The sequence below is a fragment of the Chelmon rostratus genome, chromosome 1 (genome assembly GCF_017976325.1).
Source record: "Chelmon rostratus isolate fCheRos1 chromosome 1, fCheRos1.pri, whole genome shotgun sequence".
NCBI lineage: Eukaryota > Metazoa > Chordata > Actinopteri > Chaetodontiformes > Chaetodontidae > Chelmon > Chelmon rostratus.
In genome coordinates this window covers 23,977,413-24,002,702 of record NC_055658.1, presented here as the reverse complement: position 1 = coordinate 24,002,702, position 25,290 = coordinate 23,977,413, and the positions used below count along the sequence as shown (strand labels likewise).

At 41.7% G+C, this 25,290-nt stretch overlaps 1 protein-coding gene across 2 annotated transcripts; it reads left to right on the top strand.

Annotated features, from left to right (window-relative positions):
- Positions 1-15,412: 15,412 nt before the first annotated feature.
- On the top strand, positions 15,413-24,059 carry LOC121604759 (proline-serine-threonine phosphatase-interacting protein 1-like). 2 transcript variants are annotated; one of them, XM_041934364.1, is made up of 15 exons: positions 15,413-15,551; positions 16,253-16,353; positions 17,500-17,574; positions 18,444-18,478; positions 18,575-18,681; positions 20,328-20,390; positions 20,566-20,658; positions 21,098-21,143; positions 21,379-21,458; positions 21,764-21,862; positions 22,350-22,446; positions 22,646-22,739; positions 22,957-23,054; positions 23,598-23,713; positions 23,873-24,059. In XM_041934364.1, the coding sequence occupies exons 1-15, from the start codon at positions 15,519-15,521 to the stop codon at positions 24,002-24,004; spliced, it is 1,269 nt and encodes a 422-aa protein (XP_041790298.1). In that variant the 5' UTR covers positions 15,413-15,518; the 3' UTR covers positions 24,005-24,059. The 2 variants fall into 2 exon arrangements, with proteins under 2 accessions (XP_041790298.1, XP_041790306.1); XM_041934372.1 differs by lacking the exon at positions 16,253-16,353.
- The last annotated feature ends 1,231 nt before the right edge of the window (positions 24,060-25,290 follow it).

Here is a 25,290-nt window from a genome sequence, read left to right as displayed (position 1 = left end):
GTGTGTGTGTGTGTGTGTGTATGTGGCCATGTATTACTCATGTTGTAAGGACATAAATCTGTTTACACAGTCACATTGTGGGGACTCACCTTACTTGTGGGGACACAATGCAAGTTCCCATAATGTAAATCATTCTGTTTTAGGTTGTACATTTGGGTTAAGGTTAGGCTAAGGTTAGGTTTAGGTTAAGGTTAGGGTACGGATTAGGCTTAGGCAAGTAGTGGTTATGGTTATGGTTAGGGTAAATCCAGGAAATGACTGTAAATCTATATAAAGTCCCCAGAAGTGATGGAACATGTTTGTGTATGTACGTGTGGGTGTGTTTTTCTGTTTAGATTTAGGCTGAACATGGTCACTGGTGCCTGTATTAGACCGCAGGAGTTACCCTGAAACACTGCTGGACTGAATACTCTGATGTTGTGAAGTCGAAGAGAGGTTAGGGTTTGTGCAGTGATTGAAGGCCTTGCAGATAATGAAGGTGACACACAATACGTGAGCATGAGAAATTTTGCACTTGAACTATGAGAAGAAAACAAGCACGCTTTCTTACTAATCAAATTTCTTACTAATCAAGCAAATGAAGTGATAGTGGTAGAGTGGTAGAGAGAGTGGACAAAGATGACGTCATGTACCTCTGGGCAGCAGTCGGGGTTGATCAATATTTGAATCTGATGACTAGCTTGGTTGCTTATTTTTATGTGAATTTTTTCAGCTGTTTTTTTTTTTTTTTTTTTTAGTCTCAGTCTCAGTCCTTTGTCAAATGTCCTTGTTAGTTTTGTCCTTGGTGTTTTTTGCTGTTGTTTGAGAATTTTTGTCTCAGCCTTTAGTCTAGATTTTGTCAATGAAGCCTGACATTTTTAGTCATCAGATTATATTGAACATTTCAGTGAGTGTTCTCTAGCCAAAACCATCATTTTTTGTCATTTGTTGTCATTTTTGATGGTAAAATTATTTAAGTTTAAGTATAAGTTTTTATCTTATTATTATCTGATGAAAAACATTAGTTGAATGACTAAGAGTGCAGCGTTGCGTTTGGTCTACTGATCTGATGATATAATTTAAGCAACGCATCTACATATAATTGACAGTTTCGAAATTGGCCGATACACATACCACACACACATACTGACATCTGCATTTACTGACACACAATTCCTCTCTCACACACACGTACTTACTTACACGAGTGACTGTGTTGTGCCGGTGTTGTTCTGATCTGCATGCAGTACAGGAAATGCTAATATAACAATATTGCACATTGATATAGTCACAGTTAACGTTTAATGATGTCGTCTCATCTCGTTATCGTCTGTGTGTGTGTGTGTCTTAGTCAATGAAAAAAGGTTGTTGACGAACATGCAGTCTGTCGTCATAGTTTTCGTTTAGGCAGCTAACATTGGTTTAGCTATTGTGAATCAAACCTGATCACACGACACTACTAACTGATTTTTGACTAATCTTCTCGTTTGGCGTCTTGCTGTGACCACTGGGGTCATATATAAAAAGGGAATTTTCTGCCACTGTTAGAACAGTTTGGATTATTTCATCCAGCATGAGCAATTTCTGTATTGCTGTCATTTAAATAAATGTGTGGGGTCTTTTTATGCTTTGTAAAATACAACAATAAGAACCAGGTTGTATTAAGCTGGAAGTGCCCTCAGACTGACTCAACTGCTGATACTCAGATGTCAGAACTAAGGGTAATAATTGTGACCTGAGACGTTCTGCAGCGGAGCTGGCTCTACATTTGAATGCAAATGCGCATGCTCCCTCATGGCACACACTCACTCGTCCCATTTCACTCACAGGTCCTGTCGCTAATGTCTAATCCTCATTCGGTTTCATTTTCAGTCTCTCACACTTTTCCCTCCGCCTTCCTGTCCTCCTGTCCTCCTGTCCTCCCACTCCTCTCTCTTTCTGCTCAGGCAGACAGGAAGTGTCAGGTCAGACCAGGTTATTTCAGGCCTAATTGGGAGACTGATGTTCCTCCAGAAACCTGGCACCTTGACATGCCTTTCATCCTCCCTCATGCACTTCCTCCCAAACGGCAAGAGCCAGACATGTTGACGGCTCGCCGAAACACAGACAACTGTCCTTTTTGAGGACTTTTCCAAGCCAATCAAAGGCAGGGATGACACTGGAGTGATAAACAGTTGCATCAGGGGGAAACCGCAAACAGTCAGAAAGATCTCTCGAGAAATGACTGCTTTTGATAACCACCTCTATCTCCCACAATTCCATTGCACTGGACTTACCTGTTACTGAGGCTATAGAAACGCTGAAAGGAAGAGAGTATCCTTGACTGGGCTGGAAGAATAGGGGCATCGGTCCCGGCTAATGGGGCTATTTGTGGGGAATGTCTGCAGGGGAACAGTGGGGGCAGTGGCTCTATCGTGTCCCCTATCACTAGGCCACGTTGGAGTGGGCCGCAACCTGAACCTCACGTCCACCACTTCTACAACACAAGCAACAAGCAGCTGGGGCAGAGGAGAGCCAGCGGAGCATGTCCTGACCAGCGTTTCCTGTTTAAATAAGATGAGACTCCGAGGGGTCTCGTCCACTTTTAAAGGGTTAGATCACCCAATTTACAAAAAACACATTTCCTCACTTAAAGGGTCAGTATGTTGAACACCATCTGAACACACACACATACACACCTTTCCAATGTTGCAGCTACATCCAACATTTTTGTGAGTTTTCAAAACTGACAATCTGACATTCACACTCCAAGCGACAATTCACCAGGTGTGCAGAGGTGAGGAAGTAAGCAGGGTTTGAACTTCTCTCTCGAGCTTGGTGTATTTTAGCTTTTACACAACCACTTTTGTCACTTTTTGTTTGAGAGCTTGTGCCAGTATCGGCATTTAAACTCCTGCATCTCACAGCTCAGTTTGATGGCAGGATTTGTGTCCCACCATCGAGTGTGACCTTTCAGAAAAGCCACAAAAATTTGTTGTACAAACTAGTTGGTTTCAAGCTTTCTTCAGATTTTACTCTTTGTGATGCTACTTCTAGTCATCTAGACTTCACATACAGGAGTTTAACTGTCCCATACCAATGTAATGGTAGAAATTGGTAGATATTAGCATGCTAACAGGCTAACCTACGTGTGAACAAGTAGTAGTAGCGCAATATTTGGTGCCTGGATATCTCAAAACCTGGGAAAATAGAACCTGAACAGTCTACACGGCCTGATACTACAAGAGATGATGCATGTTTTTTTTTGTTTTTTTTTTTTTTGTGTAATTTGTGCGAACCAATCCACAAAGAACAGTGATTCAACTTTACATTCACCTGCAATAAATTTTGTGCCAATTTTTAAAACAAAATATCAGGGAAAACACAATGCTACAAAAGTGAACCCATGAAACACTGGGAACCGCTGGGGTCTTCAGTGATTTCAGTAGCTCTGCAGCCACACAGCTCTGGGCTTTGCTAGCCTGAAGCCAAAAGCTGCACTTTTTTTGAGCACTGCCACAGTGAACAAAAGTCCGTCTGAGAGGCTCCCACCTAGAACGCCAGCACCAGCGGCCACAGCTAGATGCCCATCCATGACTAGATGGGCAGCTGAAATTACCAATTAGTTTACCAATTGGCTGCAGCGGATTCGATTGGTTTGTAATTAATTCTAGTTACTGGCCCGTAGAGCAGGACGGATGGCGCCATGCCTTTGTCCTACTGACACACTATCCCACAGAGCTGGGCCTCGGGGGGGGAGGCAGCGGACATCAATACAGAGCCCTGCAGCAACTGAGCCCTCCACCTCCTCCTCAGCACACACACACACACACACACACACAGAATACGCAGAGACAGCCCGCTCACGCTCACACACACTACGACACACAATACCTTACACACACTCACACTCTGATACACAAACACGCACAGACGGACCCCCTCGCAGCGCTCGGCTGATTCCGGAGAAGGCGAAACCTCAACCGCCTGAGAAGGTGCTGACGACAAACAAAGACAACAGAAATCTTGTGTTTCGAGACCCCGACCCCCTCCGTGTGTGTGTGTGTGTGTGTGTGTGTGTGTGTGTAGGAGGGTGTCTGTTTGAAAGGAGAGAAAGAAAAGGACAGAGACTCTTCTGCATGTGCAACAACTGGAGTCCAGTGTGGTTGGAGCGCAGAGGGAACTTTACACCTTTAATTTTCCTGCTTTTATTTTTTTGCTTATTGTTACCTATGATACCCTAAGCACATTTTTGCGTGTGCAAGCAGGTGTGTGTGAGTCCTCGTGTGTATTAGGGAGTGTGAGAGAACGGTGTTGCAGCAGTGGCCCAGAGCGGAGGTCACATGGCTCATTGATACCTCCCACACTGAAGGTCAAGGCTTCTACACCCAGGAGCAGAGGAGGGGAGGTTGAAACAGATCGATGATCCAGATAAAAATACACTGCACCTCAGCTACTCTCCTTTATAAACACAGAGACACACACATTCACAAACGTATTCGCACACCCTCAACAAATGACTTAAATGCCATTACAAATGATCCTGGCCTGCTTTTAATGAAAGTGATATCAAAGCGAGAGCAGCGACTGCTGGCTTTTAGGATAGCGATCCAGTAATGGAAGACTATTAAAAGATCATAACAGCTTAAACGATGAGGTCTCTATTGTTGCTCCGTCCTAAACCTGCTGCAATCAAACCACCGTTTGCACTCAATAGAAAGGGGGACAGGTTGGGAGGTAAAGTTACTTCTTCTTCTCATAATGGCACTACATTCAGAGAGCACGCTGGTCCAAAAAAAAAAAAAGGGAAAAAAGCTCCATGTGGTACAAAGATAGAAAGCTTAGTGGGGGAGTGGACAGCGGTGGGCTGGAGACAGAAAATCAGACAAGAGTGCAGCTTATGAGAGACGACCATGTGTGATTTATGTGAGCAGTGAGAGGAGTGGTAATTGGGAGTAAAGCTCTGCAATGCTTTTAGTTAATGACAAGTCGACTAGTGAGAGATGTCCACGCCACCACCGCTCCTTATTATGGATGCTGGTTAACAGCGGGAAGAGGGCCGTGCCGGTGAGCACTCATCAGGTAATGAATGAAGAGGCAAGCTGAGAAAGGATGGGGGCCCGTGGCGGCTACAGAGCATGTGCATGCGATCTGGTATTCAGGCAACCTTCTTTAATGGTCATCTGGCCAGTACATTATAGGAAGCTGCCAAAAATAGTTTGATAATGCTTGCAACTGATCTGCTCTGCTTTTAAACAAAGTTCCTAACGCTGTCCTCTGCAAAAACAATTCAAATTTCAATGACAATGCTCCCTAGAATGCTGCTAAAACACAGCGCTGCCTGAGTGACTAAGAGCCTTCAAGTCAACCGTGTAAAGAAACGGCCGCTTCATCCGAGAAAATGAATGAGCAACACATCTGATCTCACCGCACTCCTCATCATCAGCCATCAGCAGCAGAGACAGATGACTGAAATCACCACAGGAGAGTTCAAATCAATATTGTTGCTATCTTTCACCCAGAGACAACTGCTGGCATGACGCTGTTTGTTATTAGGATTAAATAAGAACTACGCCCTTCATCAGCTAACCTACCCCATCAGAGCACAGGAGCAGACCAAAGTTCTCCCACTCAGCGCATCGATGAGTTTCGTTCCACTCGTGCCCCGATGCGTTTGGCAAGAAATTATGCAAATAGTGGTCATTTGCAAGACAGTGAGAAGCGCTTTGTGTCCGGTAATATATGAGGTGACATAAATAAAGACAAGATGGGAGACAGTGTTTGATAAAAACTAATTAGGTATTTACACTCTGGGTTAGTGGGGTGTTATCCAAACACACTCATTAATCACAATGTGACTGTCAGTGGAAGATATACAGACTGAAGCATGACTGAGCTCATGCTGACACTTCCGCTGATATTACTAAAACAGAGGGCACTCAAGATATGAGGCAAATGGATAATAATGAGCTCATTTGCATCATCAAGCTAATAAACTTAATGTGACCATTCAAATTGTTAGGATTTATTCAGAGTTGCGGCTGAGCCGGCTCTTGCTTTGTAAAATGTGTCGCTGCAGCTTTAATCGACAGACCTGCAGACTGTACCAGCAAATCAGGTTAGAACTGTGATCCCTGGCTTCTCTGTGGACATTCATATTTGTCCAGTTGAATATGTGTATGAAAATTTTTCGTCCAATCCCATAGTTTCATGTAAATTCATTTATTCAGTCACTGGGCATGGCATCAGAGTGCACACATGCAGCCTTCCTTCATCCTGAAGTCACAAAGTTTATTGCACGTTGGGAAAAAAAAGTCCCGCAAAAGTGTAATAACGCTAACAAAACCACAATCAATAGTTCCAGGGTGTCATGACAAGAATCAGGCACAGTCAAGGTTAAATACATCGCATCAAACAATCGACTTTATGTTGAATGAGATGTCCCCATTCCACCACGACTGTATCAGAACTGCTCAAGCTTGCAAAACATACTGAGAGGGGACAGAGAAAGCAGAGGTTTAGGGTGCTCGGAGCATGCCTGTGGCAAACCTCCGTCAGATATTGTTTGTGTTTAGCGCTGGGCCACATGAAGAATTGATGAAGCTCTCTGGAATGGTGCTATCATCAGGACAGGGAAGAATCAGAGCATGGCAAAAACTACATCTCTGCCTCCCCCGTGCAAAGCTCCCGCCATTTATGAGAGCCATCCATTAGCTACAGCCACGGGGCCCAACTCCTGCACGCATCTGTGGTCACTGTGGTGAGAGGATGAGTGTGTGTGTGTGTGTGTGTGTGTGTGTGTGTGTGTGTGTGTGCATGCACATGGCAGCAGGGAGGGACAGGAGAATGGACAAAACAAATAAGAAAATAAGCAGGAGATGAGAGGGAGAACAACATGAAGTATCATATTATATTTCATATCTGCGAAGACTCAGTCAGCCAAGCAGTGAGGTGATTGGTTGAAAACATTTCCCTGCATATCAAAGTGTGCGCTGTGGCAAACATACACTCTGACGCAGTAGAGCCATTAGTACCGGTGGCTTGTTTGAAGCCTAAGGCACTTCCCAAATGCTCAATGGTAAACGTGCAAGTGTGTCTATGTCGTGTGTGTGTGTGTGTGTGTGTGTGTGTGTGTGTGTGTGTGTGTGTAAATTGAGGCAGAGAGAACAATAGCAGAAGAAATGAAAAGAAAAAAATGATGGACTGAATTTTCTTGTGTTTTGGACACTATGAACATTTCATGTAAATAAAATGATGATCGTCACATGAGACTTACTTCTTATTGCCAGTAGGTGGCACAAAGACTATGACTCCTAACTGACATGTAGATGTCCTCAAGCTGGGACTCTTATAAAAGGGAAGTTTTGGGTAAACTGTATGATGTATATGTGAGTTACAACATTCAATGAAGCATTTCGTAATTGTGTGTTTTACAAAAGTGTTATATAAAGTAGCAAAAAATGTACTCACTTACTTACAACAACTTCCTATTTCATGGCGAAAGCATCAAAATTTGCTCTGATTAATATTCTGTGGGAGTTTGTAGTACAACCCCTGAAATGACAAATACCAGCTTCCTGTTGAGTTTAGAGTTTGGCTCCAAGAGGCTTTTTTGTAAGTCTGGACATGATGCATGTGCCTACTAAATGTAGTACATCTAGATGAAATGTTCTGCCAGCCCCTGGAATACCTTCAGCTCCTCCAAAACGCAATTCACTTTGGCATTGAATAATAATCCCTTCCATTACAATAGGGCCTTAAATGTAGTAATAATGTGCAAAGATACAAAAAAATGAATACTACACGGAAAGGGCAGGAAAGTAGAAGAACCCTGTACACACACACACACACACACACACACACAGCTGATCTTCTTACACAGCCTTGGCTGTCTCTAGGCTAACCACAATCCTGCTCCCTGCAGTGCTGACCGCAAAGCAGTCAACAGAGGCACACTGGGCCTTATCCTGCATGACACGCTGGTCGATAATCATGCACACCACCGCATAGCACAACACCACTGTAACTGCTATACCTGGGCCTGCCTGCCTGCCGGCCGGCCTGCCTGCCTGCCTGCATAAACAAACACGTCTGGATGGAGCCACACTCACACAACAGCAATTCATACTGTGGAAATTAAGAATTTTTAAAGACTTACTGAAAATTTCTCCTCACGTGCAATATATGTGAGATTAAAGCAGTTTGAAGACACACGATGATCTTGTGGGGGACATAAAAGGAAGGCATCGGAGAATCAGTTAACAATCTTCCATGTGCTGTGTGACTTAGATATGAATTTATAGTGTATTTGAAGCATTTAGCACAATATAGATTTTATTATAACAATGATACATTTGCTCCGTCCTTGCAGTTGCAGGTACTGTTTGTTGAATTGTTGCAGATGTTGAGGCACAACGTAACGGATGTTGGTGGTAAAGATGTTCTGGTTGTGAACATCCAAAAATACGTTTCTGATTGCCACTTGGGCAGGGGCAGTGGAAAGTGTTTTTAGTGGTTTACTGGTAGGAAATGGTTACTATGACTACTGGTTTGTCAGATTATGACGATTAAAGATACACTGAGATGCACACTCAAACAAAACACTGAGTTCTTTTGAAATGTTATGTTAAATAAGTTAAGATATTCATAGTTATACATAATAAGCAGTCATTCTGTAGTTGATTGCCACCCTGAAAAGAATATAGATGATCTCTCTAATCCTCTATATCTTTACAAAACTTATATAAGTATTAGTATATATACGACCCATATCAGTGCAGTCATACACACAGCATTCATTATTTATTAGCTGTCATACATTTTGCTAGCTTAACAAACCGGATGGAGGACTGCAACAAGCCTGTGATGGAGGTAAAGAAAAGAAACGCTAAATAACTGTGAGACAACTGCCACCATCTTTCCTTCCTGTAATACTGTAAAATGCAACCTGTGCTGTCCTCTGTTTTACCATGGCAATAAAATGTTTGATGGATCACCAACAACCAACCTTGCAGTGTACAAAGTAACACAACAACAAAGACAAACTGTCACATAAAGCTGTGAAGTAGCCCTTATATAAGTCCTACATCTGCATGCACCACCAAATTACTGTTGCACCATCGGCCAATTCCCAGCATGAAGTTTGTGAACTGAACATCAGTTTAGTCCTCTTTTTTCACATATCAGCTGATGCAGGAAATAATCAGCTGTTTATGCACCATAAAGACCGTGATGGAGAGCAGGTGCTTGTGCTCTTTGCAACATTCTCTCGGCATCATATAAAGAGATGACTGAAATGCACATATCACGCAGGGTCAGACCTTAGGAGGCGGCCAGAAATATGAATTCAGACAGGATTGTGAAAGAATTTCATTTCCAGGTGTAAAAAAAAAATGCTTGAAAGCTTGAAAGAGGTTATAAAAGATGTATAAGAGAATATCTACTATTCACCATGTAGTGTGTGATGTGAACTTTTCTAAGGTTTTTGGTAGATTTAGCAAGACACTGTTGACAACAGTGGAGAAAGGAATTCAAGAGATACAATCCCAAACCAGCGAACAACATCTGGGCGGATGAAGTAAATGAGAAACATTCTGTCTTTATTTATGAACTATTGTTGCAGTACTGACAACTATTGCATCAGTGAAGCCTATTGTTGTACTGGGAAGCTTCCCGGTGTGAATGAAACAGTGATGCAGAGAGTTTGTTGGGATCTGGTTGACATGATCATTCAGATAAAGGTTAGAATTAGCTGCAATCATTAGAATTTAATCATCTGAGTGCATGTACTGTATCCTTTGTTTTTGTTTTTGTTTTTTTTTTCCCGCAGCTATTTGACAGCTCTGTCTGTGAATCACTCTGTGTTATCAGGCTTCCTCATATGTGGTGGACGAGCAGCAGAGCGGCCGGCGATAACTCCTCTCAGACGGCTTCACCGTTTGCCATGAGACTGAACAGAAAAACAAAAGGAATGTGGACGGAGAGATGTGTGAGGTGTGAAACTCGCATGACAACTTCAGAAACTCCACAGCCCCACCTGCTGTCTCATGTGTGCACTGACCCCTTGGCTCAAGTTTATCAGTGACTGGAGTCATTTTCACAGCATGCATGATTTCCAAATGTGCAGCGGAGGGTGGCTTTAAAAAGTCTGAATAAAAATTCTGATGAAAGGACAGTACAAAGTGTTCAAAGCAGGGGAGAAAACAACAGATTTAGTCAAGTCTATACTAAAATTCAAGGGCCATTCCAGTGATTTTACACTCATCAGGAGTGTCCATGAAACCCTGGGCTTGAGACTCTCATTGTTTGGGATTTGAAAGAGGTGGCCAGAGGAAATAATGAAAGACACTATCATGTTGCATTATGGGAAATGTAGGTGTGTCTGAGTTCATATTAGGTATGGATATCTGGACCTCTGCTGTTTTGATTTTGACCACTCTTTTTTCTTTTTTTATCTGTATGTTATTATTCCACCAACTTAATGAAAGTTCAGTACTAAATTGCTGGGGTGACCCTTTAAAACTCAATAAAATCGTGACAATAGAGACAGACATATGCATTCTGTTGTCCTCAGGCACATTATTCAAAGTCCTGGAGCCTCTTGCTGCATGTTGTTGAAACCAATAGAAATTTTCTCAGCAGTCCCAGCAAATGGCTCACATTGCTCTAAGACAGGCATCTCAAACCGGTTCCATAAAGGTTTTCATTCCAACCCAGGAGGAGCACATCAGGCCAACCAATCAACATCAAGGGATCACTTAGTTATCAGCTGAAGACTGAGATCAGCTGATTAATTGATTCCAGCCTGGTGTGTTCCTCCTTGGTTGGAATGAAAACTTGCAGCCACGCGGCCCTTTATGGAACTGGTTTGAGATGCCTGCTCTAAGACAGTGTTTCCCAACCCTGGTCCTGGAGTACCACTGCCCTGCATGTTTTAGATGTTTCCGTGCTCCAACACACCTGATTCAAATGCTCAGCTCGTTACTGGGCTCTGCTGAGGCCTGATAACGAGCCATTCATTTGAATCAGGTGTGTTGGAGCACGGAAACATCTAAAACATGCAGGGCAGTGGTACTCCAGGACCAGGGTTGGGAAACGCTGCTCTAAGACACAGCTTGAAAGCAGGCCAATCCAGTCTTAAATGAGATAAGTAAAACCGGTCAAACTTTAACATAGTTCTAGACATGTAAAAGTAGTGGAATGAAATTAAGATTTTTTTTTCCAGATACATAAAGAATAAATCCTGATTTATTTTCAATTTTTTACAAGTTTGAACAAACAATTTCATTTCAATTTAGCAAAGATGATTATTTGTGGAGTGGTTTGAAATGTCATAATGTCGGTAATTTTAAAAAGCCGAAATCAAGTTAAAACTGAGGTCGTGGCTGACACCTTAAGGTGGAATGTTTACGAATGAAAGAAAACAACCTGATACCTTTTATCGGTTTGTCAAATCACAGGTCATTTTCCACTTTATAGCCCTTTAAACCCAACAAACAAACACACACAAAGGGGAGTATGTGCAAGCACACACACACACACACACGCACACACAATCCATTATCTTCCACTGAACAAACATAAACTAAACCTGCACACACCTACGTGCATGCCCACACACATAAAAATCCATTTGTACTCTTTGAACAGACACAACAAAGCAAAGAAGGCTGCTGGTCCAGACTGAGTGGCCGCGTGTGTTGGTCTGCATCTGGGCGGACTTTGACTCCCCTTGTGGCCTGGATCAGAGGAGTGAAGCCAAGCAGAATCTCTGTCCTCTGTCAGATGGATGAAACCACTTAGCAAATTAGCAGCCTTCCGTCTCTGGCTTCACAACACACACATGGACACACGCAATGCAGATGCACTGTAAAGGCACACACAGAGGTGCACACACAAACAAGCGACACGGAGCGGTAAAAGGCCACGTCATGAGAGACCGGCAGGACTGGAAACATGCACAGGCCGGAGAGAGAACGACTGAGAGGAAAATGGGGAGTGAGAGAGAGGAGGTGGTCAGGAGGTGTAAGGAAAGAGGGGAAGAGGGAAGGGGAGGACAGGGGGGCAGGTGAGGGGGACAGGGTGCGTCCCTGTGGAGAGAGTGGCCGCCGGGCGAATTAGCGTAACACCAAAATCCAGTCTGCTGAAAAGACGGTGCGGGGGAAGGAGAGAGGAGCAGGACGAAGGGGGAATTGCCTGCAGCACGCATCCCTTTTACAGGGGTCATCACCAGTACACACCCACTCAAATGTACAGACGCACTCTTACATGCATGCAAGCACCCCACACACAATCCTTTCCCCACATACATATTATTATATCAACATAAAAACGTACACACACATGCAGGCGTCCGTGGACATTTTCGAATCACCACATGAACAGAAACATGGCCAAGATCGCATTATGTGACATCAGTGCTAATTAAATATTTATACAAAGGAAAATCCGCACAAACATGCATGGTAGACATGTATGTGTGTGTGTGTTCACACTGCCTTCATCCCAGTGTCCAGACAAACACATGAGGGAATAAGGGACACATGAGGATCAAACTGATTAAGGCTGGAGTTCTTAGCAGTAATACTGAGGATTAAGACAGCTAATAAATGTTTCATTCAAAGCCAGACGTAGATCAAACGTGAGAAAGGCCCTCGGCTCGCTCTCCGGGGTTAGTGTGTTTCTGCTCTTTCCTCCCCTGCTCTCCGCCTCCTTCTCCTCCTCCTCCGCCTCCCTCAGCTGTTGGTTTTCGGCTATATTATGACAGCCACTACAGATCGTCTCACTAGCAACTACAGGCCCTGCCCTTGTGCCTACACATCATTAGCTCTCCATCTGTCAGCTTCCTAACAGGTTCCCACTAATGCGGCCAAGGACTCACTTCATTGCATTCCTATCCAACAGGCAGCAGCAGTCAATTCAGAGAATCTCTCCTCTTTGACTTTTACTCCTCTCTCTTTCACTTCTTCCCTCTGATCTCTTGCCTGTCCTCTTGCATCCTTTTTGCCTAACCCCACCCCCATCCACTTTCAACCCCTCCACTCTGCTCTTCTCATCCCCTTCTTCATTCTTCTCCTTCCGACTTGTTCCCTACAGTTTCTAGTGAGATTCAGGGCTGGTGCCAATGGTCAACAGGGGATTAGCAAGAATGGAGGTTGGAGAATGTGTGAAAACCAGTTAAGTCACACACTCTGCAGGCCAGAGGCTCCCTCTCTCTCTATCTATCTCACACATACACACACAAGCATAGTTAGCACTAAGCAACCAGGCACAAGCTGCATCTGGCATCACATGTTTATCATCAACATGCACACATGGTCAAGACCCCTACCACGCGGTGCAATATATGCACAAAAAAAGGAATAAATGCTGTATGTGTTGCAGCTAAAGGTATGAGCAGGCTTAAAATGAAATGAAAATAAAATAGAAATATTTGTCAGAAAGCACAGAAAGATGTATTGGCTAATGGCAGCGACGGTGACACCGGTCCTGGCAAATGGGCTTTGTGGCCGTGTGTGTAACTCTATCTGTGGAGGGGGAATACAGCAGTGGTTGGGTAATGGAAAGGTCATTTAGCCAATCCCCCAGGTAGGGGGGCTGGTCTGACACGGCTCGTTTGTCACAGTTCAATAACTGCCACTCCGGGGAGTGTGAGGGAGAGAGAGAAAACGAGTGAGAGAGGGGCAGGAAACTTAAGTGTGTGTGTGTGTGTGTGTGTGCTGCAGCCCTGGTGTGTGATAGCGCACACAGACCCTGGCAGCACAGCTGATTCCCAGAGCTTGTCCCTCCATTAGAGGCCTCAAACGGGGTCACAGCGAAGGCCAAGCACCACGGACTCAGTCATCTCAACGTGAAAACTTGCAAGCCTTGGTCTGGAAGATTAGCCTCGCTCTAACTGGTAGATGTTTGCTTTTCCAAGTGGGAAAACTAAATTCTTACACCCTCTTGAACCCAAAGATGGCCTCTTCAGAAGGATGGCTAGCTGTAATTCAAGGATCAAGCATCAGAATGAGAAATAGTGTAGCCTGAATTACATTTTTACCAGGTTGAATTGTTAAACATACAGTAGGTTGAGAGGATGGGCTAGCTACAGTAAAATACATCTTCTGTATAAACTATGAACTGATATGGTAATCGCATCAGTACACTATTGAATTATTTAAAAATTAATCATTCCTCATGATTCAAATCATTAATTTGAAATATGTCTTAGTGGCGGCAGCCCACAAAAATCTGACACTTGATGCTCTTTATATAATACAGGTTTTTCGGTGCATTATGTGCGCCAATGCAGCTCAAAGTGCTTTACAATTTTTTTTTCCAAAAAGGACATATTCCTATAAAAGGAATAAAAACAGTAGAAGACTAAGCTCCATTATTCTCGGTTAGCTGTATTGATCGGCGCTGTCCCTTTAGCATGTCGTTAGGTGTGTGACAGAATGATCCCCCAGCTTAGTGAGAGAGCCAAAGATTTTCACACATCTCACTGAGCGACTGGTGAGAGGCACCAGTCTGTCCTTCTTCTCACTTTGAAAATCAATAATAAGCTTCGATGTGCTCGTTCACGTGTCTCCGTGTCTTCCCGGAGAGATGCCCGAGGCACAGATTTGTATTCATCTCGACTGGATTGAGAGATTTTGGATTTTATGTCCGACCCCCCATGGAGATTTAAGAGCTGCTGTCTCAGTGTGATGGGAGGGTTTGATCCCATGAAGTATTTAAATCCTGGATATGTTTGAGGTGGTTTAGAAAGGTCTGTGTCTCCCCCTTGTGGTCATCACAGGAATGTACACAACAACTGTCGGATGAAATTGTTTGAAATTGAACAACTAAGCTTTTGGAGATATTGTGAAAAATTTAATTTGCCTTTTATAATAAACCTGGAGGCCCAGTAAAAACAAAAGAAATGACTAAAATGAAGGAGCAGAAGAAACAAACAAACAAACAATAAAATACATGCTCTTCTGAGATTTGTACTGAATTCATTCAAATGAATAGAAGGTGTTAACTTATTGGTAAAAAAAATATAATAATTTCAGAAGTATAAGATAATAATCCAGGCCTACTCTAGGTGCCTGCTGGCAGCTGGTAAGCCTTCAGCCATCAGTGTTACTCACACCAACTGTGACTGAAACCGTCCTCGATATCTGTGTGAACTTGTCACTGCAAATCACCAAACCACCACTTTCTTCATCTGCAGCCAACAGATTATATCAAACACACACGGACCACATTATGTAAAAAGACAATTACAGTATATGATCTACTGATTTGTTTGACAAACAGAACAAGACTTTCTGTTGTACAGCGACCAAATGATAGTGAAAGAGATGCTGTCTCGCACATGCAGCCCTCGCTGAGCTGACTGTGGTCAGTGACATCATGGGACAGAAGCTCTTCCTCATTCAAAATGACTCACTGACGTTTGGGCCACTCACCGTTTTAAACACAGTGTACAGGCGTCCTACGACCTTCAGCAGCTTTATTTGAATTGCTGGTGAGAGATTAAGAGAGGTTCACACTGAGAAAAGCAACTGTGCTCAGTTCAAGGAATACTTGGGATGGCACCTTTAATGTTTAAAGATGCTTTCTGGGTAAGTCTATTTTTATGGTTTCATGCTTTGTGAAGCTGTGTGAAAACTGAAAGATCATGGTTAAGTTTATGGCCGTCCAATAATTTGTCTTAAACTTTTTTAATTTTTACATTGAGTTCACATGGCAAGTAAACTACAATCTAATTTATGCATTATACAGATAATCTAAAGTACCTACAAAACAAACAAACACTTGGGTTGTCGCTGGTATGTTTATGCTATATCTGAACTTGGGCCAGTCATTTGCAGACCTACATTAGCCCACATTTACACCACATTGATGTCATATAATGTAAACTGTGAGTAACAACACTCTATAGACCAGTATTTTACTTGCATGATGCGAATCGTAGAACGAAACTATTATGAGATAAAAGAACCTCTGTTGGGTTCATACGTTCTGGAAAAGTGCTGGTGAGCGGTACAGGTCACCAGTCCCACAAACTGTTCCTGCACTGTGCTACAAGTCAAATGAGCACTCTTCACCTTTACCTTATTTCACATCTGTTCTGTTCATAAAGGGCAGTTTGATGAAGCACTGAGCACGTTGCCATGTCGCATATATTTCTGCTAAATGCTACTTCTGCAATTTTACCACATAGAGAGCCCAGAATTGACTCAACAGCATGTTGCAATAGTTGTTGAGCAATGCTGTTCACTGCAGCATTTCTCTAAGGTTTTTCTATGTCTTCTCAATACAGGGGTCAGAGTTTACCTGTCATGCCGGGTATGACGCTGTGATCCAAAGGTTACGGGATGGAAGGGAAATGTGCAAAGATGTGGAGGAGCTTTTAAAAATGAGGTGTCTGTTTGTTTTTCAGTTGCTGAAATCAAACCTGAGTGCTAAACTCAGGGATTTGGGAAATTCTTAAAGCCACACGTTGCTAATTTTTGTGGTTGTTGTGTAATTAAAGCCATGACGAATTAGAATAAATATAAATGGAAGTAAATATCGCTTTTTCCAGCAAAGAATGACAGAACCATGGTGTTACCTGATTACTGTGTAATTCAATAATTTAATAATTAACATGTGACAGCAGAAGCTTAAAGCGCACCACTCAACAATATGAGGCTTGGATTATAATACCTATAAACTTAAACTTCCTAAAATTCTAGTGATAATTTGATCTAACCGTGAATCAGTCGTGGTAAGTGTTCAGTCAGCCTCACCACTTATTTGTGTCACAGTAAGTTAATAATTTATCTGATTGTTGACAGATTCCTAAACGGCGCTTTAGTGTGCTGGTCGGGTGTTCATGATGTGCAAAGAATACCTCTGTCTGTGAGGCACAAATACTCAGCACCACTCACACTGATTACTACACTGACTGCTACTTTGTACTTGTACTCCACTACATGTCAGAGGGAAATATTAAACTTTTTTATATGTAATTTATATGACGCTTTTAGTTATTATCATGAAATAACACACATGCTTATATGATAAGATGCAGTAATATAATACAAATCTAGCTAATAGTAGAGCAAGTATCTAAAATTGGCTCCATAATGATGAACTACAACATTAAAACACTCTTACACGTATTCGTTAATGATAAAAACAGAAAAATATAATATATTCACTGAGAATAGTAGATTAATTCAAGGTGAACTTCAACATTTTACCAAAGTGTAACAAAAGATGCGTCAGGCCAATGAAGGACATTTTATCAGCAAGAAAAATATGTGACTGTAATGGCATCATACAACTGTTAAGTGATTCTTGTTGCTAAACTGGCTTAATATAAAAGTCAGTTACTTTGTGCGGAAGAGTGAAGCCTCTTAAGCCTCTGTGGTCACAGGGTGAATAGTGCAAATGATAGTATCTGCATATCAAGACTAAATATGGTGCTTGCACACTGCTTCACTTTTGTTTGGACATATAACACAGTTCAGTTTTAGGACAAAATACTAAAACACATTCTGGGTATCTGTTCGTACCACACAGGGCGCTAGCAGAGGAGAAGTATGGGAGGGAACTGGTGACTATAGTTCGCAAAGCTGGAGGACACACAGAGATCAGGTAAAGTGTTTTCAGAGTCTGATGGTAATCAGTATATCCACATGCATGCCCATAATGTAAGTATAAGATATTGGTTAAAAAAATGTAGAAACTGGAAAGGGGTTACATATTAATTTTGTTGAAAGACAATGTGACGAGTTTACAGTACGGTTTAATGTGGATGGAAACTGACCTGTAACATAAAATCTAAAACATCAGTCAGGCGCCTATGAGTCATATTAATTTTAGAGGAAACACATATTTCTGTGCCTGTGAGACAGAAAGAGAAAAAAACAGACTGTGTGTGTGTGTGTGTGTGTGTGTGTGTGTGTGTGTGTGTTGGATGAGTGTGTACCTACTGCAGCGACCCCCCCTCAGTGTACAGAAGGTCATTATCTGTTGCCAGTTTCCTGTTGTGTGAGTTGTAATCAGCCACAATTTACCCTCTTTCAGCAAAGTGCCTGTGAGGTGACCTTGATACTGCGTTCAAACTGCTCTGGTGGAGCTGCTTAGTCACCACAGTCAGACAGTAATGTTGTGCTGACTGACTGTGACTGTGAGTTCTTAGGGATGAATAGGAAGAAACACACAAGGCTCAACACACATGGTATAATATGCACATCATATTATTATAACATTAACTGCAAAATATAGCAGTATGGATTAGCTCTCACACTGACATAGTTTTCAACTAGTCTATAAAACTATGATAGAACTCCTAAAGTTCAGTTCTGCCTTCTGGTTTTGGGGGCCACCCAAAGATTTTCAGTGGTCCTTTAGGACCACCCCTTTGAAAAGTGTCTGGGGGTGCCACTGCTGTATACCCTACAAACAATGTATACAGTTACTGAGTGGTTTCTGATCTGATCTGACTTAATGTCTTTTTCCAGCACCTTGAGAGCATCTTTTGAACAATTAAAAACACGTAAGTCCATCCAGCCAATCACAGTCCTAATTACTGCTGCTGTTGTTCATATTTGTGCCAAGTGCAGTGATTAATTTTTGCTGTTTTTGGCTGCAGAAATCGAGAACATCGGGAACTTTCACATCCAATTGGCTGATGTATTGAAAGAGGAGGTGAAAAAGCTTGAGACATTCAGAGAACGGCAGAAAGAGCAGAGGAAGAAGGTACTGGGCAATATGTGTTGCTCAAAGAGTCACTTAATGTACACAAATAGAGAGGTGAGGCTTGATGGCGAGAGTGCAGCAATCAATCTGTGAACGTTACACTGATTCTTGAAACTTTGGCAAAAACATGTCCCACTAAGAAAAGTGCTAATTCTGTTGGAAATAATTAACATTTTCATGAAAAAAAGAATCAAGGTTATAATCAGGGGGTCCTTTGCACATATGTAAGGTTCTTTTATAGGTTTATTTTTATTTTTTATTAATTCAATGATAAATGCTGGCCTATTACCTACAAAACCAGTTGTCCTCAGGTAGGAGATAATAATTTCAACTTGATTAAAAAAAACAAAAAGTAATTATTGAATTGAACAATATCTTTACCACATGAAAGAGTCATTACAATATGTATTAAAAACTACAAACAGGGAGCTTTGAACAATATTTACTATTATTTTTTGGTTGCTCAAAATGTGTCCCACATATTCGTCACCACTGTCAGATATTTATAAAAAGCAATAAAATCAGTCACCTACAAGGTCGGCTACATTCCTGAGGACCCCATTTTCACACCTTCAGCTCCACCGCATGCTTCAAGATCACTCAAGCTCCTGTAAGTTAGCTATTTTCTCTTAAACTTAATATTTTTGGAAACTGCTACTGTCGCAACCATGACATGTTAACACCGTCTCTTTTGTATAAAAAATATTACATTAGATTTTGACATAAATGTATACTTTTTAAGAAGAGGTATGAAGTAGCTAGCAACAGAGGGGAAGCAAGATGTCTAATGCTGACAACTCATGCATATCATGTGAAAGAGTAGGTTTTTGTCACCACCGTCAGACGTCACCACCGTCAGGTTTTCTGTCTGACGGTGCTGACAAAAACGTCCAAATGGTCCTTAATGGAGGCTAGAATAAAATTGTTGTTCACAATAAATACCAATATGACCTGTAATGTTTCATTAATCTCTTTTCTTGTAATTCCCCCTATATTTCTTCCATATTGTCCAACCCTAGGGGATAAGATGTGTCTTCCCCTCTCTCAAGTCACTATTATGCCATGTTCATTTGGCTTATGTCATTACATCTCCAATGACTAAAGCCAAATAAAAATGGCATGACAACATTTAACCAAATCTAACATTCACTGTAATTCCCCTCAATTTCATAGTCATTATTTTACAAAAAAAAAAAAGATACAAAAAGAGGAGGTTGCACCAGTACATCGCTGAACAGCCAAGACCTTGGTCTATAAAGATATACCTTTAGATTTTGTAATTTAACAAACTTTTTATTTTCAAAATTAAAACCTGTTTTATCCAAATTCCCAAGAATCAGTGATTACAATGTTCAGTTTTTGTTTACCATGAATTCTAAAAACCCTACGGTCAATTAATTACCTTTGCAGGTAAGATAAATAAATCATGTTCCACTGACATTCCCACAATATTCCAGTCATGAGCAAAGATAATGTCAACAGGAAGCTGAAAACCTTTTCTCAGCATTTCTATTCTCTATTTTATTTTTATTAAGTTTCTCCAGCATGATAGGAACTGTGGGTATCACAAGGATGTACAGTGGATGAAAAATGTTCCATGAAAATCTGAAGTCTGTTCATTTGGACCCGTCTGCTTCCTCTTATAGTTTCAAAGCATCATGGAGAAGGTTCAGAAGAAAAAGGTTTCTTTGTACAAGAAGACCATGGAGGTACTGGATCCACAGCTGATATCATTTAAATTAGTGTTTGACATTTAATCCAGCAAACACGTCTCATTTTCTCATTGTCATGTCTCACGACCATCACTGATATAAAGTGCCAACACTAAACAGCTCTTTCCTGTAAGTGGAACCTTGAAGCCTCTGTGGTTTCTCTCTGTCACAGTCAAAGAAGAACTATGAGCTGAGATGCAGGGAGGCGGACGAGGCCGAACACGGCGCTGAGAAGATGAGCGTTACTTCCAAAAACCCAGAAAAGGTGCAAAAAACTGAATGAGCTTGCTCACAATTAAATAATTCCGGACAAGTTTGTGGATTAAAGGGTACAAACTTTCAAGGTGTCTCATTTAGATCGTCTTTGCATCCCGCCTCACCACGGAAATGTCCATCACTTCAGTTCTGTTCATGGACTACAAATTTTTTGCAGTTGTGCACAGTGGCACAATAATGCAACATCTAGCAAGAGGAACTGATGTTCATGTGCTACTGAGGCATCTGTCATCACCAGTACATTTAATCTTAGGCAATTTCCCAAATGTCCCTGATTCAACTTTTGTGTATTCAGGTGCCAAAGTAACCTTCCCAGCACATCAGACATGCTTTCTTTCTTTTTGGGGGGATGATGTTGCATTAGTTTGTGATCAGAGGTTGTCACAGTGGTCATGCATGTCGCTTCCTGTGTAAAATTTATTTCACAGGTTCGTCTCAGAGCCAAGCAGTGCAGACAGACAGCCAATGAAGCAGGTATGAACCACATTTCATCTATGTATTTGTAACCTGTATGCACTTGTATTTTACTGTATTTTGTGACATTTCTTCATACAGATACCACCTGATTATGTTTAGAGAATACGTTATGCAAAGTCTTCTCTGTACATTGTTTATTAAACAAATCTTGAAAAAGATTAGACAAACTCAGCTTATTTCATATGGTCTCATTGCTGAGTTTCATTTCTAACTACACTCTAATCTCTTGCAGAGAAGCTGTACTTTACCAACACTGTTCAGCTAGAAAGTGTTCGCCAGGACTGGGAAGAAACACACAAGAGCACATGTGAGGTACCGTGCACCATATTCCTGTTACCTGTGCTGCTCTCTAACACATGCACAACCCAGAACAAGAGCTTCTACCCACAGACTAAACCTCACACCACATCCCCTGCAAAGTAGGATTTCATGTAATAGCACCTTCCTACTGCTGGCCAGACAGGAAATACATTTCATCTTGCTCCTGTGTGCTAAAAATGCAACATCAAACCCACAATCACACAAGTCAACTTTTTCTTTTAAGTAAATGAAAAGAATGAAGTCCCTGCAGATAGTTGCAGTACAGAGGAATCCAGTGGTCTGTATATATTTCTCAGGTGTTCCAGCAACTGGAGGGGGACCGCATCAGCATGCTCAGGTATGCTCTCTGGGACCACTGCAATCATTTCTCCATGCAGTGCGTCAAAGATGATGAGGTGAGCTCTCTTTCTTATTATTTATATGGTAGCATATGGATACAAACACAACTTCACCCTAGTGTTTAAAAGCAATTAGCTAAGATTTTCAAACTTCAATGAATCTGTTATTTTTTTTTTTATCAGCCATGTAAAAAAACAACAACAATTGGATGAACTGCAATTCAATTTTGTACAGATCTTCATGATCCCGAGAGGATGTGTGAATTAGCAAATGTTAGCATGCTAACAGGCTGAACATTGTGAAACAACAGAGTACGGTATAACTGCTAAACAACAACATGGTAACAGTCCTAGCTGATGTTAGCATTTAGCACAAAGCACAGCCAAGGTAAGCACAGTGCCAACACCAGTTGTTTGCATGGATAGCTGCACTTGAAGTGAAAGTCTCCAACCAATGAAATGTTTGCACAGTCGACCTTTTGAGTTGCACAGGAACAATGTACAGTTCTTATCTAAGAGGAATTGCCTCCTGTTTTAAAATCAGTTTTACGAGGAGGTGAGGAAGGTACTGGAACGGTGTGACATCACGACGGACAACAACTATTTCATAGAGACGAAAGGCACCGGATTGAGGCCTCCAGGTGAGCTGTCATGGTGGGTCGGGCATCTGACGTGACAAACTTGAAAACTACAAACTTGAAGTGGACAAGTGCCATTACAGAAGAACAGATCAGAGTGCTACTCATGTTGTAGACTTTCTGTTTCAGAAAGTCACACACAGGCACAAAGCAACGCTTGATCTCACTTCTCAATTGAGCAGCTTCCCATTTCCCCTCACAGAAGCCATTCTGTTTGAGAGCTGCTACCAGGGGGTCACCTCCAGGGACAGCAATGGCCAAGCTCAATTCACAGGAGCAGGAGACGCCATGAGGAGGTCTGCACCTTCGAGGAGGTGTCAGGAGGAGACAGCATTGTTACAGTGCAACCTGCCAGTGATGAGAGGATAACACATGAGTACTGGCAGGTTGTAGTGACAGTATGCTCTCTCCTCCTGGTTCATCTTTCTTCAGTATCTTCTTCTTGTTCTCGACCACATTTAGACCCTTTTGTCTGTTCATTGTGTGTCTATCCTAATATCTCTCCTGGCCTAGATCACTCAGCTGCTCTGGTCCCCTTTTTGTGAGTTCTGTGAGCATCAACGTGGACAGTCTTCAAAACTCAACCTCAGCACTGACATCTGTTGACGAGTGTATGTACTGCATCCACTTGTTAATTCTCTCCTGTATTGTGAGGTTTAATGTTGTTCCCAGTGGATCTTTTTTTATTGGAACACGGATTCTCATATTTAAACTTGTGCTTGTATAATCTTACATTTGGACTTTTAGCAGCCATAACAGTAAACACAACTCTTAAAAAGAAAGCTGCTCTAGATGTGTTGAAATAATGATACAGTAGTGACTCAAATAGACTATATAAATCAATTAGAAAGTCTAATTCCTCACCCCACTCTTCCAACTTTATACCTATACTTTTATTCACCATTATTATTTTAGTCATGTTTTACTCTGTGCTTTCTTCTCTTGGTTTTATTATTGCTATTACCTGAACTGGGACCTGAACCAAGTACCTAATTTCCTTCTCTTCCACGTTTAACATGTTTTTGGAAATAAAAATATAGTTTTCCTCAAAGATTGAGAGTGTAGGTTACATTTTTTATTATTTCTGATCTCTTAAGTCTAACTTTTTAAAGGAGTTAACATTTTTCATTTGTCTGCTATCACTCTGGCTTTAGCTCAGATTTCAGACGGAGGATATGCACCCCTACCAGGCCTCCAGTATGCACAATCACTGGCCACACTTCCATCTGATGAAGACAGTTACATTGTACTTTATGAATTTGCTGCACAGGTGATCACTACGAACACTCTATCTGGTCATATTGAGGTTGCCCATAGCAGAGTAACATGACTCTAATTGTACAGTATGTTAAAAAAGATATTTGGCAAGAGATTGTTAGTGTCACTCATCTGTAAGATTTGTCATCTTTTGTTCATGTTGACCAATCAGGAAGGAGATGAACTGTCGGTCAGTAGAGGGGACATGGTCCAAGTGCTGCAGCGAGGACACGATGGCTGGTGGCTAGTGGACAGGAACGGGCTGACTGGACTGGTGCCAGGAAACTATCTGGGCAAAATCTGAACGCACGCGCACACACACACACACACACACAAACATACATACATACACAGGAAAGCACAGACAAACACACACACAGAGAAAAGGCATCACACACATAGTCACATACCAAAACATGTGCAGGGTCATATGCTTAGAAATAGTAGTGTGCACATGCACACGCCACTTCACCCACACATTCACACATCTATCACACACACACACAAACACATTTGTCAGGCTTTCTAGATGACTTCTCTTTACAATCAAATGGATGTTCAAACTTCTAGTGTCCTTTCATCGGTAGTAGGTTATTTGAGCAATTAACCAAAGTTATGAAAAGTCTTCATTAGAGACCCTTTGCTTATTTACGCTGTAAAGCTTTCCAGAAAGACTTCCGAACTGATATGATTCTTTGGCATTATTATTTATAATAATGAATTATTCCTGAAAAGATGTTATATTGTGACCCTGCTACCTCATGTTTTGCACAGCCAGGATTGTCACTGTCCCAACTCCTTGTGCTTTCCAAAACTGTGCACACAGTTAGTTACAGTCTCGTGGGACTGAAGACTGATAAACCATCTGGTGTTGCAAATTTGAATGATAACAAAATGCAGCTGTATTGATTGACCTGAGCCTTGCATTTCATGTGATAAATCATGTGTTAGAATTAAGTAAAGTGTGTATGATTGAACCAAGGTACTCCAAGGATCTTCCATCAGTATGCACCAGGTGGGTTTCAGTTCCATGACAGCAAACTTCCAAGAGAAAGAAAGGGACTGAAACCAAATGATTAGAAGATCTGAAGCCTTTAAATGCACAAATGGATGAATGTTTTAACAGAATCAAAACTTTGTCTGCACACATAAATGCTGCAAATCAGTCGTTGTGCTTCGTCCCTTTATTCCCTTTTAAGTGTGTATGTTATACTGAAACAGACATTTTTTTGTTAAACTGTGTATAAAGATGATCCAACAGTCAACTTGGGATAAGTAGCATGTCGAACTAGCACCTCATTTGGTTTTGTTGCTCAGGTTATAGGTGTCACTTGTGTGTTTTTGTGTGTGTAGATATGCACTCACTGGCCACTTTATTAGGTACACCTTGCTAGTACCGGGTTGGACCCCCTTTTGCCTCCAGAGCTGCCTTAATCCTCCATGGCATAGATTCAACAAGGTACTAGAAACATTCCTCAGAGAGTTTGGTCCATATTGACATGATAGCATCATGCAGTTGCTGCAGATTTGTCGGCTGCACATCCATGAGGCGAATCTCCTGTTCCACCACATCCCAAAGGTTCTCTATGG

What these genes read in the sequence shown, in the direction of transcription:
- LOC121604759 (XM_041934364.1), top strand. Translation starts at nt 15,519, where the DNA reads ATGGCACCTTTAATGTTTAAAGATGCTTTCTGG. An exon ending in AGAAAGAGCAGAGGAAGAAG is followed by an intron (nt 18,682 to 20,327) that starts GTACTGGGCAAT and finishes TTCCTCTTATAG; the next exon opens with TTTCAAAGCATCATGGAGAA. An exon ending in CACACAAGAGCACATGTGAG is followed by an intron (nt 21,459 to 21,763) that starts GTACCGTGCACC and finishes TATATTTCTCAG; the next exon opens with GTGTTCCAGCAACTGGAGGG.